The sequence below is a fragment of the Anopheles nili genome, chromosome X (genome assembly GCF_943737925.1).
Source record: "Anopheles nili chromosome X, idAnoNiliSN_F5_01, whole genome shotgun sequence".
Taxonomy (NCBI): domain Eukaryota; kingdom Metazoa; phylum Arthropoda; class Insecta; order Diptera; family Culicidae; genus Anopheles; species Anopheles nili.
The window spans coordinates 2,268,704-2,288,322 of record NC_071293.1 but is presented as its reverse complement, the minus strand read 5'-3'; the positions used below and the strand labels follow the sequence as shown (position 1 = coordinate 2,288,322).

Here is a 19,619-nt window from a genome sequence, read left to right as displayed (position 1 = left end):
CCTTGTGTTTGTTTTTATATTTAAATTGTAATATTTCTGGCTTTAAAGGAAGATAGGTTTTGACAACCTTCTATCCTTGATTAATAAGGTTTTGTAACCTATTTTAAATACAGAGTATTGTAAAATAGAACAAGAGTGAATCAGAATCGCATTGTGCAAGTTTCCGTGCCCTTTTTACTTGCATACATAAGTTTATGTATGCAGATAACTTTTTATCTTTTTACAGAATTTTGTGCTTTTATTGGAACTTGTACACACATACGATATCTTTTAACGCTATTCTTGTCATATTTTGAATGCATCCAATTGTTCTTGTCCAATTGTGCAGCACAGACACACGATAGTATCGGTATCGAATTTCGTCTGTGCCCCCCCGTACGCAGGACTGACTATCCAGCTACGAGTAATTAAAAAGTCATGAAAGTCTTGGCTAAGCATAGCAAGGTAGGACATGTCGTTACGACGTGGTCAATTGAAAGCGGGCCAGTAAAGAAGAAGATCCAATTGTTCTACTAGAGGTAACACACATTCAAGCCACAGGTGAAGTTCAACGAATCAGTTTATGAATATTTGCCAAATGTCGAGGCACTCGAAAGCTAAAAGAGAGAACCAACACTGTGCCATACAATACGTTGAACAAAAGACAGCTTCCTCAACTGCTGTACATTTATTTGCATAAGTTGGACCGTTGCAGGTGTCTGAGGCAAGCACGGGGGATATGATAAACGCAACACATTTAAAAAGAGTAATACAAACGTCGAAACAGAAGCTAAAACTTATAATCTTAGGCAAGAGAAACAATGTTTAGTTATTGTCGTGTGCAACTAAATCTTAATGTTACAAATAGCGAACTTGTCTAAGCGTTACATAACTTTTAAATTCGATTTTGTGATTCGCTAAGAAACGAAGCTAATGATTTTTAGTGTTTGAGGTATGGTAGATTTACTTGAATGTGCAACACACAAGCAGGACCACTGCGCGGTATTGGTCCGTATGCGAACGCCTCTGAAGGAAGGCCGCAGTTCGCTGCACTGTTGATGTACATAACTAAAATAAACACATTAGCATAGTTACTGGGCAAACAAGCCAACTAAAAATAATCAATGTGTTTCAAATGTGCACTTGAAAATTGATTTAAATCAATCAACACGGTAGGAGAGGAAACAACACATCTTACTATAGTCAATAAGAGAACAAGCGCAGAGCTTAAATCGACTGGAGATGCTCACAGAAATGATCGGTTTCACCAAATCTTAAAGAAAATAGGCAACGAAATATAACTATATACCACTACTTGTTGAAGTATATGAATGAGAATGTAATGCAAACAAATGAAAACATTTAACGAACGCTGTTTGTGTTTATTTACACCTGTCTGCTTGAGCAGTTCAAAAATTGTTCCACGGATTCCGAAAGGAACGGAATCGCATGTTCTACTTGCTGTTTACATAAAACTAAATGTCACTAAGGCGCGGTAGAGCGCGAAGGCGCACGAGCACTGCAACTAAGGTCCAATTAAAATGTGCAAATTATACGACTAAGTCCATCCGTGCGTTTGACGTCATTTGGAGTTGTAAAGCTGATTGCTGCGGTAGCGCTGGAAGGGCATAGTATATATAAGAGTATGAAATACACAACGAATATACACATGAAACCTACTGTCAGGTCGCTTGTCACATCGAGCCCGGCAATAGTTGCCCACTACTGGCATTTACTAGTGAGTCCAGAAGTACACGTATCCAATTAAACTGTGTGCCGATACAAATGTGGATGAGAAGCGCAGATTCTTATGTACTACGCCGGGCGAATGAAGAGCATTGTATTGATCTCATGCATTAGATCCAGGCTCCGTAGGAGATTGATGAAAAGAGAGGTATATATACATAAAGGGAGAGAGTATGTGTGTCTCATCCAAAGATAGACTGCTATTCCTAACAACCGCATTAGGCGAGGGAAGATAGAAGTGAACATCATGTGGAATAAATATAAAAGGCCTAGGATCGGGTTTCCCAAACTCTAGAACATGGCCAATTCTGTAACGGCTCTTACCCTGAGCTAGAATCAATGTCAACCTAAATGCTGTGCTCTGGCTCCCGATGGCCCAGTTGAATTAAGAATGGATCGTTCCCACGCTTGTCGTCCACGGTTCGTGATATCAAAATACTTAAAACATGAAATAATCCAAACAACTTACAGCAGATGTGTATCAATGTCTCTTTACAAAATGTTTCACCTCTTTCTGTTGTATGCCCATAAGGCAGCCGATGGTGTTATTACCTATTCATTATAAATCAATTATAATATCATATTGAGATAGAAAGTACGAAGCAAAACATGGGGTTAGCTTCTTCCATGCGAGCTAGGCTCTGGCCGAATGTATGACATTGCTTTCAAAATTTTACGTTATGAATCACATTTCTAATGAATGCGAATAAATAGCTAGACGGAAACACGATGCGTCAACTTCGAGGAAAGGCCTACTTAAAATTTAGCTACTGATGATGGTGTAAGGAAGGAAGAACGCCCATAGCGCTTTTTCTTTTAACCACTCATCATCAGTATTTCATATGAAGCGATCGCAATACCTTTCAGAAACAGATCAACGGATCGAGGTTGATTGTAGCACAAATAATGTACAATGTATCAATTCACTCTATTCAACGTTACCGCACTATGGGTGTCGTCTTTAGTTTCCGTATTTCGTCAAGATCTCTACGACAAGATCGACTGCTTTACAACAACCTAGCCTCGTATCGGTTTCTGTAGTGGTATGGCTTATCTTACAGCGCCATGGAGACGAAAGACACAGAACTGCAAGATATATAGCACAAGCCTATCGGCCTGCTTTCGATCGGCGTTACTTTGTACCCTGCTTAGCTGGCAGAACCAGACGTATTTATATCCATTATCTACTTGTATCCGCTGTCGCCTGGGCCGCCTGAGCCGCCCCAGAGACAGGACATCTTTGTCCGATCGGCAAATGCCGTCGGCCCTTTGGGATCTAACAGAAAGCAAATTTTGAACGTAATAATAAACCAGAATCCATGGACTTAGCTAACGGTAGGCGCGTGGCAAGCGGGCAGAGCGAATGATGCATGGTCGTGTACTTGGAATTGTTGGAAAACAACTATATCTGTTTAAGTAATAAATTCTGTGTAAAAATACATTGCTGTTTTTCTTTCCTCTTTGATAACATTTCATATCCGATTGTTTATTGTTGATGTAGTTCCCGATTTTATTTTCAGCAGTGTTATAAAATTTACGTTTTTGCTACCTGTAAGCTTTCGAAGTCCTAGGATAATTTCTAATCGTACTAAAACACGAAATGAATGGGATGTTCTTTTCTGTATCTTTTCTTTTGTCACAATGATGACACGTAAAGCTCTCTTCAAACCTCGTAGGACATTTCGTGAAATGTTTCGTGAAAGCTTTTGTGTGAAATGTTTCATGAAATATTTCACACAGCTTTCATCAAGTTTCATCAAGTGAGTCATGAAAAATGATCAAGGATGCTTTGCTGTTGAAAAGTCCGTTTCGAGCAGGGTTGCCTTGATTCCTTGCTACAGAATGAGATAATCGTTCGTAGACCTAGCCTTGCCGACACTGCTATAGACGGTGGTACGATCACCTTGACGCTTGCGCTGAGATTCGTTGCTTAGGAATTGTACCTGTCCAAATCACCTCAACTCTGATTGGAGGGAAAAGCGCAATAACGTCCCTTCGGGCACGACGCATGCACACTCTCAAAAATCGAACATTGGAATCGCCAAGCCGCCGTGAACGGCGACGGCTTCCCGGCTTTCCATCTTGGCTCGTCACGAAGTTGCGAATCTGGCATCATTTCACGCGGGTGCTCCTGCCGCAGGATGCGCTATTGTGTCGTGGGATGCTGGTGATGCTGCTGTAGGCGAGGCGGAAACGTGATACTTTCGCCAGGACAGTGTCGGGTTTACCGGCGAGAGACAAGTCGGTGTCAACGCACTGATGAAGGTTGAGGCAGCCGTGTAACCGGTGCATGGATTTGTTTGTGTCTCAGCGATGTTCATGCAATAATACTGACGCGAAGGAGCGCGTAAAGAAACGGTTCGGTCGATCCTGTGTTGCGCGCGTTTTCAACACCTTCGACTCGCATTTCGACAAAAAAGGGTGGTTTGAAGGGTGGGCCCATAAATGGCCGTGGGAAAATGCGTCCGTATCGATCGTCGTAGAGCTCGATTTGCGCAGTGGTTCAGGAAGCTATCTTTATGCCGATGGTGGTGCATCTTCATTTTCTCTGACCCTCAATGGGCCCAATTGTCACAGATTATCGACACATTAGAGTAAGCATTTGATATCTGTCCAGAAAGTGCACTCCTAAATATTTGTTCAAAGTACAAGTTAACAATTCATTTTCAAATCGGCTGTCCAATAAAAGCTGCTCTGCACATCGATGCAACGACAATGGAGAATGCATGAAAACAACACTGCATATGCACTACCACAAGCCATTCGCCATTCAGATCCTTTAAGTCAAGTCATTTAAGGTTTATTTCTCGACCGTATTCAAACGACGCATTTACTACGGAGAACATGACAAGGATTAACGAATTTGTGCGAGATGGTTTTGGGTGAGTGAATAGTGAATAACATAGGCTGCTAAGATGTAAATAAGATATCTCTGCGCAGCATACGTTACCCATATCCTCCACATCCGGTAGGTTATCTTGTAGACGTAATATTTCATTATCCACGCAAATTTCTACGAAGCATGGCTCTGTTGAGTTCAATGAAATTTCACGATAAATTTAATAGATTCCCTTAAATTTGGTCTTTCCGTTCCTAAATCAATACAAAAATTAATGGAATCCCAGATGGCCGATGAATTCCCATTGCCGATAAGACATTCATGTAAACGTATTTTTATGCCACATTTACTTTGGGTAACTTGACTAGGACCAACGAAGCTTTGCACTATATTTGCACTGTTAGCTAAACAATTCGATTCGTTTACATCGAAATAACACTGTACATGCACAAATTCATTTACGTGGTTACGTTGCGTGACACTCAAGTCATTCGCTATTTTGATCATTTAAGTCAAGTCATTTAAGGTTTATTTCTCGACCGTATTCAAACGACGCATTTACTACAGAGACAAGACAAGGATTAAAGAATTTGTGCGAGATGGTTTTGGGTGAGTGAATAGTGAATAACATAGGTTGAATAGATGTAATTAAGATATCTCTGCGCAGCATATGTTACCCATATCCTCCACATCCGGTAGGTTATCTTGTAGACGTAATATTTCATTATCCAAGAAAATTTCTACGAAGCATGGCTCTGTTGAGTTCAATGAAATTTCACGATAAATTTAATAGATTCCCTTAAATTTGGTCTTTCCGTTCCTAAATCAATACAAAAATTAATGGAATCCCAGATGGCCGATGAATTCCCATTGCCGATAAGACATTCATGTAAACGTATTTTTATGCCACATTTACTTTGGGTAACTTGACTAGGACCAACGAAGCTTTGCACTATATTTGCACTGTTAGCTAAACAATTCGATTCGTTTACATCGAAATAACACTGTACATGCACAAATTCATTTACGTGGTTACGTTGCGTGACACTCAAGTCATTCGCTATTTTGATCATTTAAGTCAAGTCATTTAAGGTTTATTTCTCGACCGTATTCAAGCGACGCATTTACTACAGAGAACATGACAAGGATTAAAGCATTTGTGCGAGATGGTTCTGGGTGTGTGAATAGTGAATAACATAGGCTGCAAAGATGTAAATAAGATATCTCTGCGCAGCATACGTTACCCATATCCTCCACATCCGGTAGGTTATCTTGTAGACGTAATATTTCATTATCCACGCAAATTTCTACGAAGCATGGCTCTGTTGAGTTCAATGAAATTTCACGATAAATTTAATAGATTCCCTTAAATTTGGTCTTTCCGTTCCTAAATCAATACAAAAATTAATGGAATCCCAGATGGCCGATGAATTCCCATTGCCGATAAGACATTCATGTAAACGTATTTTTATGCCACATTTACTTTGGGTAACTTGACTAGGACCAACGAAGCTTTGCACTATATTTGCACTGTTAGCTAAACAATTCGATTCGTTTACATCGAAATAACACTGTACATGCACAAATTCATTTACGTGGTTACGTTGCGTGACACTCAAGTCATTCGCTATTTTGATCATTTAAGTCAAGTCATTTAAGGTTTATTTCTCGACCGTATTCAAGCGACGCATTTACTACAGAGAACATGACAAGGATTAAAGCATTTGTGCGAGATGGTTCTGGGTGTGTGAATAGTGAATAACATAGGCTGCAAAGATGTAAATAAGATATCTCTGCGCAGCATACGTTACCCATATCCTCCACATCCGGTAGGTTATCTTGTAGACGTAATATTTCATTATCCACGCAAATTTCTACGAAGCATGGCTCTGTTGAGTTCAATGAAATTTCACGATAAATTTAATAGATTCCCTTAAATTTGGTCTTTCCGTTCCTAAATCAATACAAAAATTAATGGAATCCCAGATGGCCGATGAATTCCCATTGCCGATAAGACATTCATGTAAACGTATTTTTATGCCACATTTACTTTGGGTAACTTGACTAGGACCAACGAAGCTTTGCACTATATTTGCACTGTTAGCTAAACAATTCGATTCGTTTACATCGAAATAACACTGTACATGCACAAATTCATTTACGTGGTTACGTTGCGTGACACTCAAGTCATTCGCTATTTTGATCATTTAAGTCAAGTCATTTAAAGTTTATTTCTCGACCGTATTCAAACGACGCATTTACTACAGAGAACATGACAAGGATTAAAGAATTTGTGCGAGATGGTTTTGGGTGAGTGAATAGTGAATAACATAGGTTGAATAGATGTAATTAAGATATCTCTGCGCAGCATATGTTACCCATATCCTCCACATCCGGTAGGTTATCTTGTAGACGTAATATTTCATTATCCACGCAAATTTCTACGAAGCATGGCTCTGTTGAGTTCAATGAAATTTCACGATAAATTTAATAGATTCCCTTAAATTTGGTCTTTCCGTTCCTAAATCAATACAAAAATTAATGGAATCCCAGATGGCCGATGAAATCCCATTGCCGATAAGACATTCATGTAAACGTATTTTTATGCCACATTTACTTTGGGTAACTTGACTAGGACCAACGAAGCTTTGCACTATATTTGCACTGTTAGCTAAACAATTCGATTCGTTTACATCGAAATAACACTGTACATGCACAAATTCATTTACGTGGTTACGTTGCGTGACACTCAAGTCATTCGCTATTTTGATCATTTAAGTCAAGTCATTTAAGGTTTATTTCTCGACCGTATTCAAGCGACGCATTTACTACAGAGAACATGACAAGGATTAAAGCATTTGTGCGAGATGGTTCTGGGTGTGTGAATAGTGAATAACATAGTGTGCCTAGATGTAAATAAGATATCTCTGCGCAGCATATGTTACCCATATCCTCCACATCCGGTAGGTTATCTTGTAGACGTAATATTTCATTATCCACGAAAATTTCTACGAAGCATGGCTCTGTTGAGTTCAATGAAATTACACGATAAATTTAATAGATTCCCTTAAATTTGGTCTTTCCGTTCCTAGATCAATTAAAAAAATTAATGGAATCCCAGATGGCCGATGAATTCCCATTGCCGATAAGACATTCATGTATACGTATTTTAACGTAACGGAGTTACTAGGTCTCTTTAAAGTATCTCGCATCCTAACAATAGTTAATAATACATAAATAAGAACCTGTTTTTATATGTGTACGAATAGTAACTAGTTGTCAGTCTATGATATACCTGGACGCATAAACGGCTGTGGTGTTATTTTACGTGAGACATTGCTTCCTTGCATTCGTGCTCCAAGCAACCGAACATTTGACCACCAGTTTCTCATGCGGGATCTATACCGAATCAGGGTTGGCCAGGACACCCACCACGAAGCCGTTGATCGACGTCGCTGGCTTAAGGGACGACCCGCAGCGCTATCACATTCCATAAACCGATGACAACACCGGGTTGCTAGCGAAGTCTCAAGCAAGACGGGCGGATGCACATACGAGGAACAATCGGCAACCGGCCTGACAATATCCCGTTGACGCAAACGGGCTGCCAGGATTACTCACGCTCAACCCCGGGTGGTCTGGGAGATGCGCGATGAATCTGGTGAGAAACACACATTTGAGTGATGTTGATGGGATGAATACTTGCGCAGCATCGGTACCACGAACTTCGCAACTCTGGCGTGTGATTCCCAAGGATCAAATAATAACCAGCAACATTAGAGCACTCCGACATTGTAGTTCTTGCGGCCCAAAGGTTCAAGGAGCTCGTTAATAATGGACCTCTTGGACGGCACTTCGCAAACCATCGACGCCTAGTGCCCTTCGCGACGCGAATCCCGCTGTGCGGCGACCCACAGCCCTAAAGACGCGGTTTGGGTTTTCCCCGTGAAAATCCCCGTGAAATCGCACTCGTCCTGAACCAGCTCGAAAACCGTGTGCGGGCTCGATTCGTCTCAAGACGGTTTTTCTCACCGCAACTCGCGAGCGGTGCAAAGTGTCAAGTTTGGAGCGCATCTTGAGGTGCTTTACGAAGAAGAGCGTCCTGCGGAGAAGCCGTCATTCGCTGGACGTCAGGATCTCGCTCGAACATCTTGCATTTTGTGCCCCTTTGCGGCTCTCGATCGAGGACAAGAGGCGCAATTAATCGGTTCAAGAGCTTGGCGATCCCGCGCGTAGCCTAAGGGCGGCCCCATTAAGGGATGGGCCCATTTTCCGGCTCAGTTGCAGCCGGTTCGGGTCGCGATCGATCCTCCGAGGCTTGAACGGTTTTTCTCATTACCTATGCCTCTAGCATTCCGGGGAAGCGCTTGAGCCCGGCTTAGCCGCTGGCCTAGGCCGGTCTAATGAGAGCGAAAATTGCCTTTAAGACTTTCGGCTGGATGCTGGTCTCGAACCTGGGCCCTTCCAAACTGAGAAAGAGCGATAAAGCGAGAGTGAAAAAAAGAACGAAAAAAAAAACACACACCCAAAGCAAAAGGATCACTAATTGGGCGTAAGGTTTTGCTAATTACACCGCTCCGAGTGTTTGTCTGCTTGTGCGCGTATGTGTGAGGACATTCCCACCCGTTTTCCGGTGTTGAATGCATGCTATTCTTACGTTCCCTTTGGTCGACAATTTCGTGCGAATATTGGAATGCTGTTGCGTTGAAGTCGAGGGTGGAATTTGAAGCACGATTAAAAGTAACAAAAAAAACAACACGCACATACAAATGACGAAGCAATTGTAAGTGCCCTACGTGTGAATCCCCTGAAAGGGTCTCCATCGCGGTATCTCGTGATCACGCATCCCCCTATTTTTCCGTTACCGATTTTTTCCCCCGCTCTAGAGATGCAACCCCGTGCGATCTTCACCTGCTGTCGCAACACCAAATGTTTCTGGGCAGCGATCGGACGGGGTTTTTTTTTTTCCCACAACCAAACCACCGAAGGATGCCACCGAGGGGTCAACTAGAGGTCACTCACCCTCGCATCTATCGGAGTTGGACGATCGCGTTCGGTGAATGGAAAACGCGCTTCCGGCCACGTCGAAATGGTCGTCAATCGGATGGCATTTGGTTTTAATTGACCTCCTGACGGCACCTGACGGAACACCGGAAAGTCGAAGCCCGGCACCCGGTGGTTACGTGCTTGAGTCTACGCCTCCACGTTATCGATCTGTTTGCGAGCCAGTTAGCCCTTCACGGGGTTGCGCCCTAACGCGGTGTCGAAGCTGCAACATCAGCGGTCATCCTTCCGGTACACCACCGTCGGCAATAATAGGGGGAAATTCGTGTGTTTTGTAGCAGTTTTTTTTCCACCGTTCGTTTTTCCCCGAGTTCACCGTACGGGCCCCTTTTAGGAGCACGCTGGGAATTGGATCCGGACGTGCGGGAGTGTATGGGAATGAGCAATACCTTCCTGTCGAGTACTGCATCATCACCACATAGCAGCATAGTGGCCGCGCCCTTCCAGAATAGCGCGATTCCCAACGGGAATTCAAAGAGGGAATGCTCGAACGACAAACCAATGTTTGCTCCCACGCCTGAGTGGGACTAACGACGAAAAAACAAAAATTCGTGCCGTTTGGAAACGCGCTCTACGCCAAAACCAGCGGCCTATTGCATGCTGTGGCCCATTTCTCGAACATCGCATGGAGCAACGCGCCATTCGTCTGACTTTCCCTTTCCCGAGGTGTTGTTTGTGTGCGCGCGCATTCTGGAGGTGGTGTTGGCCATCCCAGAGTCTGCGGCGAAATCGAAACCAAGATCTACCAGACGGTCGCTTACAGACGGCCAGTAGTTGCCCAAGCCCGCTTGAGTGGGCAATCGGTTGTCGAGAAGCGAGGTCTCTACACGCGAGCCACAACCTGGGCAGACACGAACCAACGTGGCATAACGGCTACAGCCCCGAACGGCTCATTAATAACTTCATTTCCTCGAAACGCGCCCATGGTGGAGGAGTCGACGCACACAGCCCCCACGAAGTCGATGTTTGGCAAGGCGTGACGAACGCTTCAAAGCAATGCGGAACCCGCGGCGCTATTAGCGTGCCTTAAAGGGCGTTGCGCTATTTGGAAAATCCAAATTCGAAAGCGACTGGTGAACCCTGAAAATGTGGAGCACGAGCGTGAACGTCGGCAAGGCGTCGCGTCGAAACAGGTGCCGAAGTAGAGTCGACATACGCGTGACGGACGGTTGCCCCGAGGTGTCACCCGGTCGGTGTTGTGACAGCCGCACTCGGGATGTGTCAACTCCTCAGCTTGCATCCCGCACTTGACATGTTTTTTTAGGCCACCTCAGTGACCAGCTGGTGCCGGTCCGATATTGATCAGCACCCAGAAAACAGTGTCCTGAGCGCGATCGGTCGGGAAGTCTCGCACCTCCTCGCGTAGTCCTGCGGGAAAGCTGGCACAGCTGGCAAAGCTTGGCTCAATTTTCCCACCCCTTGTGTGTGGCGTGGCGTTGTTGAGTTTCCTTTTCGTACACCACTGGGACGCAATTTGGCCGTGCACGAAGCGCGATCGAGTGTAAAAAGCCACCGAAACCCAAAGACAGCGAGCCTCATGGAACTCTGGCGGGTCTGAGTTTCACCGGCCAGGGGATTAGCAAGCCATTGACGAGCAGTGGAGCTTGTCGGGAGGCCTTAATGCAGGTAGCGAGCTCGAGCAGGAACGCGCTCTTGCTCGCCGGAAAGATTGTGAGCGCAATCACAGACCAACCGTCGGGATGTGCCTCGAACACCCTATGCCGATGGGAAGCTCTGTTCGCTGCGTCACGGTACCCTGGCGAGGCTGGTTGATGCGTACCGACGTACCAGGATAACGTCGGCAGCCACTTGAGTTACGGGACGATTCAGTTGAGCTGCAATGATGCGGTGCGCGCAGTCTATTTCGGCGTGTAATAAGTTCGGCAAATAGCAGACCATCCTCGACCCTCGTTCGCTGGCGGGAGGAGCAGCTGTCGAGGAGGATCTCTATGCCCAGGGGGTTTCGGCGAGCTGTGCGTGTGTTGGTACCGGATTTTGGCATGGTCCTGGCTTCGGTTCGGGGCAGGATATTGCCGTGCCGGTTCGATGGCAACGTTAAGTTGCCAAAATGTGCCTTTACGGCTGACTTTCGCCGCTTTGCCTGGTGTGGCATGTTCTGGGTCGGGAGCAGAAGAAGCAAAAATGTCTTACAGGAAATGTTTGTGAAGTCGCGAGTACACCATCGCCATCGCCATCGTGTCCACTGACAAACGAGTGTGCGAAAAGGAGCGCCAATATGGCGACGGTGTGTACGCAAACAAAGGACACCGAGTAGCCGACCGTGCGCTTTAGAAGCACTAAAGCGCGTGCAAGCGAGAGATCCGACAGAATGAAACAGAAGCAGCAGCCCAGGCACGTCGATTAATGCGGCAATCTCTCAACGCGACCAAAACCGCTCCGGGTGCCCTTGGGCAATCGCAAAATTAACTAACCGACTGCCGAAACCTTTCACCGGCGCACCCTTCGCATATACATATATATATATGCCAATGGGCGGCGATGAGCCCGGATCGCATCCGTATCACTGCCGACTCGCAGCCGGTTTTCCCTCGAGCTCGCAGCCCGGAGGATTATCTTTCCGCGTCGGCTGCGTCGTTCTGGCGCAGCGCCTCGCATGTTTGCTGACTTCTGCCGTTGTTGTTCTGCAAACCGAGAGGGGGAAAATCAATGCTAGCAATGCTTTCTATACGAAAAAACAGCAAAAAAAAAATCCCGGCACCCTTCGGACCGGACGACATACACACACACACAGAGCCGCAACGGAATGAAAAGGGGTGCCGGAAAAGCTAGGAAGACAATCTCGCGATTGTCACCCCTCGGGGCCGCCATTAGGGGTTGCGCTTTGCGCTTCCGCCCCGAAGCATATGCCCGTGCGAGGCACCCATTATTGGCAACGGTCGGATTAACGGCTGCCATTGATGCGACTGGGCCCCTGGCGCCCTGGCAGCCCTACCAGCCCTAGCAGCCCTAGCGGCAGGATAATGAACCTCGGCTGACTGCGTGACTGACTGACTGACTGAGTGAATAATGGCGCAGATCGAGCGAAAGCAAGCGCAGCTGTCGATTTGGGTGGGTTGAACGCAAGCAAAATGGTCGGTGTGAGGGCGTTGTGGTTGTGATTTTGGCGCATCGCATCGTTCGTGTGCCCACACCGCCCTACAAGGTTGAAGGTCACCAAGCGCTCGGAATGGGGGGCTGCAAACTTCCGTGACAACCCGGGGCCCGGTTGTCGACGCCCAAGGCTTCGATCGTGTCCGGTCTATGGCTGGGGACCGGTCTTACGGTCGTTTTCGGGAAAGGACTGGCCGGTTTTGCGTCAAGGTCACCCGGAACGGAAACTGGATCAACTGGGCGAGGTCCACTGCGTTGCGTCACGATAGCGCCATCTAGCGGCGATCGCGCCAATCACGCTAATTAGTGACCGTAGGGATGCGTTCCAAACCGCGAGTGCTCGAGTCCGGAGGGTTTCGGTGCGATACGCCCACGAGCCAATGAGCAAAACGAGCAAATGGCATGCATGAGTTGGCGCGACGTCGAGCCCTTCAGCCTGGTGAAGGTACTTCGCTGCCAGTGCACGCGAAAGGGCCACCTTCACGGTAGTGTCGCAATGTTTGGTGGCCCCGTTTTCGCCCACCTGGCTTGGGTTGGAACACGGAACCGCCCGACGGTTACCGTTCCCTTTCGGTTGGGTCCGATCGGGTGTCCCAGATTCGCGAGAACCCCATCGTCGATCGATCGGGGCGGAATGATACCGCGAAGGGTTCGTGTTGGGCAACGCACCGTGACTTCCTGCTGCCGGGGATGCGTAAGAAAGCCACTTCTTGCGTTTTTTCGTGATTTTTCGTGATGCAACCTCGCTGCTCGTCTGCCGGGAGGGTCTCGCCCGGTGACGCAATGAGGCGCGGTTTTCGTGGCTCTTACTCGCGAGAACTAACCCCCAAAAACTGCAGTCCCCGGTGGGTGACCTTCAGACGACTTCTGGACGTTCGCCTTTCGATCCTTTCGCAGGTACGCCCGCCGACCTGACATTTAGCAGGCGCGTGCAGACGACCTTGTGGAGGCTTCTCGCCGTTCCCTGGGGAGCAGCCACCTGAAACCCGACCCGTGCCTTGCAAGATGTACTTTCCATTTTGCTTCCTGCTTCAGGTTCTGGCGCGCGTTGATCGATGAGTAGTCGCGCGTTCTGGCTGCGGGGTTTGCCCGAAATGAGTCCCGATTGGAGCACGCGATAAGTGGATGGGTCTGCACCGCGTGCTCCACCTCGTAGCTGTACACTTGCTCTACCCTCACGGAAGGAGTCAACGGAGTTTGGTAGAGAGCGTAGAGGTACCTGCCCTGCGAAGGTGAACCATCGAACGCCGTTGTGCTCCGTCTCCGTCTCTCGGGAGCTTTTGCGAGCTTTGCTTCATGGTGCCATTGTCGTGGGGTGGTTCCACCTCCACTCCTTGGCCACCACCACCACCACTGTCTACTCCCTTCCTCCCCACCGCCCACCACACGCAGCACGAGGCCGGTATATAAGCTACCGAGCCCAGCCCGGTAGAGTCAGTTCTTTCTTCGCGTTCAATCGACTCTGATCGCTTCCGCAAACCGCGTGAACGGATCAGGTCACCAGCTATCCCTTCGAGTTCGTGAACATTGTGCGTGTGCTGTGAGTGTGTAAAGGCGCCCAAAAGTAGCCGCAGTTTACCCCTTGAAGAGAGCCCGTGCAAGTGACCGAGCCAAGTGTGCCTTGTTTCCAACCATGTTCCGATTCGTGAGTTTCGCAAACCACCGCTTCGCAGGGCGTCACCCTCCGGATGTCCTCGATCAATCATACTCTCGTCCGGGGGAGGTAGGCGCCAGCATGTCAAACATCCTTGTAACATCCCCTTCTCTTCTACCACGCATCGTGCGGGGCAGGTTCTCCTATCAACGTTGCTGGTCGCCGCGACGGCCCAGTACAACGGAGGCTACCACCGTGACCCGAAGACGGCCGCCATTCTGAGCGAGCAGCGGTATCTGTCTGGGGATGGCAAGTTCGGGGCTGCCTACACGCAGGAGGATGGCACCGACTTCAAGGAGGAAACGGACGCTGACGGTAACCGACGCGGCTCGTACAGCTACGTCGACCCAACTGGCCAACGACGCACTATCTCGTACGTCGCCGGCAAGAATGGGTAGGTACTCCGTTTCTGGGGTCTTTGGAACCTCTAGAACCCTTTCGCTGGGGAGTCTCTGGGGAGTCTCTGGGGAGTCTCTGGAATCTCGGAGGGTCTATGATACCTCTGGAGCATCTCAGCATTTTCCGAGCCAACACTCAACCACACCATGCCTGTTCCTGTCCCTGTAGGTTCCAGGCCTCTGGCGACCATCTGCCAGTAGCCCCGCCAGCCCCCCCACAACCCGCCCCACAGCCGCAGTACCAGCCTCAGCCGCAGTACCAGCCTCAGCCGCAGTACAACTCAGGCCGTAGCTACGACGATGACGGTCAGTACGATCCTCGCTGGAACGACCCCAACTTCAGCCAGAACCAGTACTCTGCCCCGGCACCTGCTCCAGCACCCGCCCCGGTCCACAACTACCATGCTGCCCCGGCTCCAGTTGCCCCCGCGCCCCAGTACAACCCTCAGCCCCACTACGCCCAGCCAGCTCCTCAGCCTGCTCCGGCCTGGACTACGACGCCCGCGCCGCATCGTTTCCAGCCTCCGGGCAAGCTGCAGCTGAACCGAACCCCCGATGGCTACAGCTACACCTTCAACAAGGTCTAAAGGTCCTAGCCCCTCCCCCCGCCTTTCCCCACAACAACACCCACCCTTAGCCTCCTGGTCCCTCACGTCCAGCTTGTTCCCTTGTTCCGGTAGCGGGTGCGTTAGTTAGCCGTTAGTAAGCGTTACGTTGCCTGTTTGTGATATGTAAGCGTTGTGTAAGATGTAGATGTCCTCCCTACTCCACCCGCCACTTCCCGTTTCCTGTCCCCGGCCCACCACCCCGCCACCCCGGCACCGGGAAGCAGCGACGCATTTCCCGACGCACACACGTGACGTGCTACACCGGCAGAGCATTGGAGGCCGACCCGTGTGCGGTGGTTCCGCGGTGTGATCGAGTTGATAGAGAGAGAGAGAAAGAGAGAGAAGGATGCAAAAAGAAAAAAAAAACAAACATACAAAAATATCTGATCTAAAATTTCGCGAAATAGAAACGAATACGTACTATCCCAAAAAACCTCTTTCTGTGTGCCCTTTATTAAAAAATTATTTTCCCTACCACCGAAAAACCCCGCACGCCTCGCCAACGACTCCCCATCGTCACTGAGTGTGGTCCCCTTGCGGACGGGTTTCGTACCAATCGCCCGAAAACCAGCGCCCGCAGCGCAAACAAGGAAACGAACCAACCGTAAACGACCTCAAACGGCCGTTCTACACTTTCAGTTTCAGTTGCACCTGGACAGCAGACAAGAGAGAGGGGAGTAAGGAGTGGTCAATCGCCAAGCAGAGCAGGGAGAAGGTAGCAGCACCGGCGGTGGTACGAGATCAAGGCCTTTCAGCAATAAAACGCTCGATTGCACACTTTAAAAGGCAAGGCGAGCGCAAGCGGGAACAGGAACTGTGGCAGTACGCCAGCAACACCTACCCCTCCACCTGCAGAGGGGGGGGGCGGGGTGAGAGGCGGAAGCGTGTAACTGGTTCAATACCCCCACCTAGCCCCCCTTGGGGTGGCAACAAAAAAAAACTCACCCAAACCAAGCGCCCGTTTGGCGGCTGAATCGAAGCGAATCGAATCCCTTTCGACCAGCATCAACTCATTCGCAGAAAGGGGTGAGTGGGAAAAGCGGGAAGGGGGTGGAGGGGAGGTGGGGGTGGAAAGGGCGCTCCATTCTCCCCATTTCCAGCCGGTGACTTGCGCGCGCCACAAGCGACGAAACCTGTTTGCACAGCTCGCCGTTACATCGATTTGTTCTGTTCTCGTTTTCGCGTGTTTCGCGCCCATGCCCAAAGAAGGGACGCGTGCTGTTGGGTGCTGATAGTAATTAATTATTAGATAAGCTAAGCTCCCACCTTTTTTTTTACCGTGAACCTTCCGTCGGGCGCATTCTTTGTGACCGCGGCCACAATGCGGAATAACCCGGCGAGGGCGCGACTCGACGCCACGAATGAGAGGCCTTGGGTTTGGGTTTACTCTCGCTTTCCGCGTAATTGACCGTGGCGAGTGGGGAAGGGAGCGGCAAGCAGCACGGTCCTTTCGAGAACGGGTACGCTTGAGTTGGGGGGATGGTTGGAATTTCGTGCCAAAAGCCGTTGCCAAGCGACCTGAGCGTGGAGTGCCGAAGTCAGGAAGAAACCTGACGTTGCCGGGGGCCTTCAATTACACGCGCGAGTAGTCGAATGGTCAGATCATTGGGTGGTGAGAGAGAGAGAGAGAGAGAGAGGGGGGGGTGGGAGGGGGGTGTTCCACTTGGGTGCAGCATTTTGTGCCCGAAAACTGACGTCAGTTCTGGTTTGCGGCAAATATCAGATCGCTTATTGCATCGGGAGGAGAAGTAGGCATCGGTAGAAGGTGGTCTTTTTTTTTCGACCCCTCCCGAGGACCCCAGAGGTTGGCGGGTGGCGAAAAAGGGAAGGGGTGGCTTGGAATGTTCGCCTTCACTTTAGCTCGACCACTCGCCTTGGTAACCGGTGGAAACCGCGCGCGAGAAACGTTGTTAAGATAAGTGGCCCAGCTGGAACAGCCTTTGTAAAGACAAACCAGAAGCATTCGCTGAACATCGACCAAGAATAGGACCGAAACCGATCGGATCATTTAGCCGATGGTGGGGGCGCATGCGAAAACAAACTCCCACAGTCATAAACTATGCCCATAATGAGGCTAGACTGTCAAAACGAGCATGGAGTTAAGCAATAAAGTGACGGCTGAGCATTACTGATAATGTTTGACATTTGAAGCGCATCGAATTAGTGGACCGATCGAAAATGGAACCGATACGGCAACCAAAACGTAAAGCTTTTAACGCATTTCCATCTCCAGACCTGGGATCTTGTGTGATGAGACCTGCAAATCTGCCCCAGGGTTCAAGGTTGTGCTGTTGTGGAGTCCTCAAACCGCTTGTTCACGAGAGTTCCTGGTTCAGGATGTACACTTCCACACGCAACGATCGACACCCTTGTAGGGTTCGCCCCCATCAAGCCATGACGCATCCCTTTGGGAGTACCAGAGACCATTTGTAACGCGTCGTTGCCCGCGTCATGTGCGAGAAGAGACCCTCGCAAAACCCCTGACACAAAGGCACTTTCCCATAGCGCACCGAATAGCAGACTTGAACGAGCATCGCGTGCAGTACCCAACGGACTCGATGAAGAGATAACTGTCATCTCCGGAGCGCTCTAGTGATGAGCGTGCGAGAGTGAAAGAGAGATCAACCCAGCGCAAACCCGCAGAAGAGCTTGCAATAAAACTGACAAAGTATGACGTGATGAGTTGTTAATACTCCACGCTGTTTCGCTTATTACTGCCGCCTGCGGAATGCTCGCGTTGGTTTCGCCCGGATGGAATGTCACCCGACATGCCCGGGATTGCCGGGGATTAATTCCGTCGGTTTTGGTCGGATGGTAATTGCGCCGAGGTTGAGATGAACCTCTGGAGGAACCCCTGTTCGAAAGGGGGTTCGCAAACGTAATTGAAATGCGCGCATCGTGTTCTGTGGCTAGGGGGAAACGGTGTCCTTGTGGTGGTGTGCGGCTATACCCCGCTCTTCCCCATCCTCGCCTTCCCATCTGACGAGTTCTGACGAGGTCTTCCTTTGACGCACAACCAGGCAGCAGTTGCTGCGATCGAATTACTGTCAACGAGAGCGGCAGGCATTTTTTTTATTGTCCCGAGTCGTGTCATGTCGCACCGCTCCGTTACGAAGGGCAAAGGACGAAATTAAGTGCGGCAAATAAAAGTGTTAAATATCCCGACGGATTTGGGTTGGCTACTGGCCCGTAGGGACGCCGGTGGGCGGGGGAAGGTGTTTAGCGTCAGATTGCCTGGTGTATGTCCGAGGTCTCGAGAACACGATGTTATCGGTGGTGTGTGATAGGACACCTCCATAGGACATTATATCGTGGCGAGTGTGACCTACGCCGACTCCACTGAATGAGTAGAACCGTTTCGGTCGGTTTTCAGCTGTAAAAAGGATTGAAAAACACCCCCCATTCGACGACTGGTGGCAGGCAATCGCGTGTGACCTCAAGCGCGTGAGAAACGCCCGATAGAAGCAATGGAAAACAAACGAAGCATATGGCTTCCGTCAGGTCGTGCATGGCTCTTGAGATGTATCAACATGTTCGGTACGCTTTCAAGGACCTGCTCAAACAATTACGCAGGGCACACCGCCGGTCCGGGCGTCAGTAAGTCCTTCTGGCGTTCAGTCCCCAGTCCAAGGACCTCCTCGAGTGTCCTGGCGTGCTGGGCCCAAAGACCCAAAAACCGAGGTCACAGTTTCGTCACCGTTGGTGCATTGTTCCTCCGAAGGGCCGCCAGTTGCATCCGTGGGCCGGGGAAAGAAAAAAAGGAAGCCACTTGTCGCTGGCCGGCCGAACCAAAGGAGCACCGGAATGCTGGGCGAACGCATGAAAATTAGCAAACAAACGACCCCACTAGCGGTAAAACAAACAACCGCCAACCGAACCCGCAGCCGGTTGGTCACATGGGCTTTGTGGCCCTTTTTTTACAGACGTTGTGGGGGGTTGCACCAGGCGACCAAGCTCGCTAACAATGCAAACACACAATAACCCGCCAATCCGGTGCGCTATTGTTTTAATTCACGAGTTCTCTTTTATTGCACTCATTCTCGCAGCTCTCGAACCTGCCCGGAGCCCTCGCGAATCAATTTGCCGAACAATGGCGAAACAAAAGAACGGCAACAGTAGCAAAAACGGTAGAATGGGAAAACTGGGAAAACTGGGAAAACTGGGTGAACGAAGAAAAAGAGAACGCTAAAGGAGCACGGCCAAACAACGGCACGCCACGA

At 48.9% G+C, this 19,619-nt stretch overlaps 1 protein-coding gene across 1 annotated transcript; it reads left to right on the top strand.

The window, feature by feature from the left end:
• The first annotated feature begins 14,195 nt into the window (after positions 1-14,195).
• On the top strand, positions 14,196-15,809 carry LOC128728248 (larval cuticle protein 1). Its single transcript, XM_053821869.1, has 3 exons — positions 14,196-14,384; positions 14,531-14,787; positions 14,961-15,809. Exons 1-3 carry the CDS (start codon positions 14,373-14,375, stop codon positions 15,376-15,378), a joined length of 687 nt encoding a protein of 228 aa, XP_053677844.1. The 5' UTR covers positions 14,196-14,372; the 3' UTR covers positions 15,379-15,809.
• The last annotated feature ends 3,810 nt before the right edge of the window (positions 15,810-19,619 follow it).

Excerpts from the sequence above, each read along its gene's own strand:
- LOC128728248 (XM_053821869.1), top strand. Across the intron at positions 14,788-14,960 it reads TACGTCGCCGGCAAGAATGG|GTTCCAGGCCTCTGGCGACC; the intron begins GTAGGTACTCCG and ends CTGTCCCTGTAG.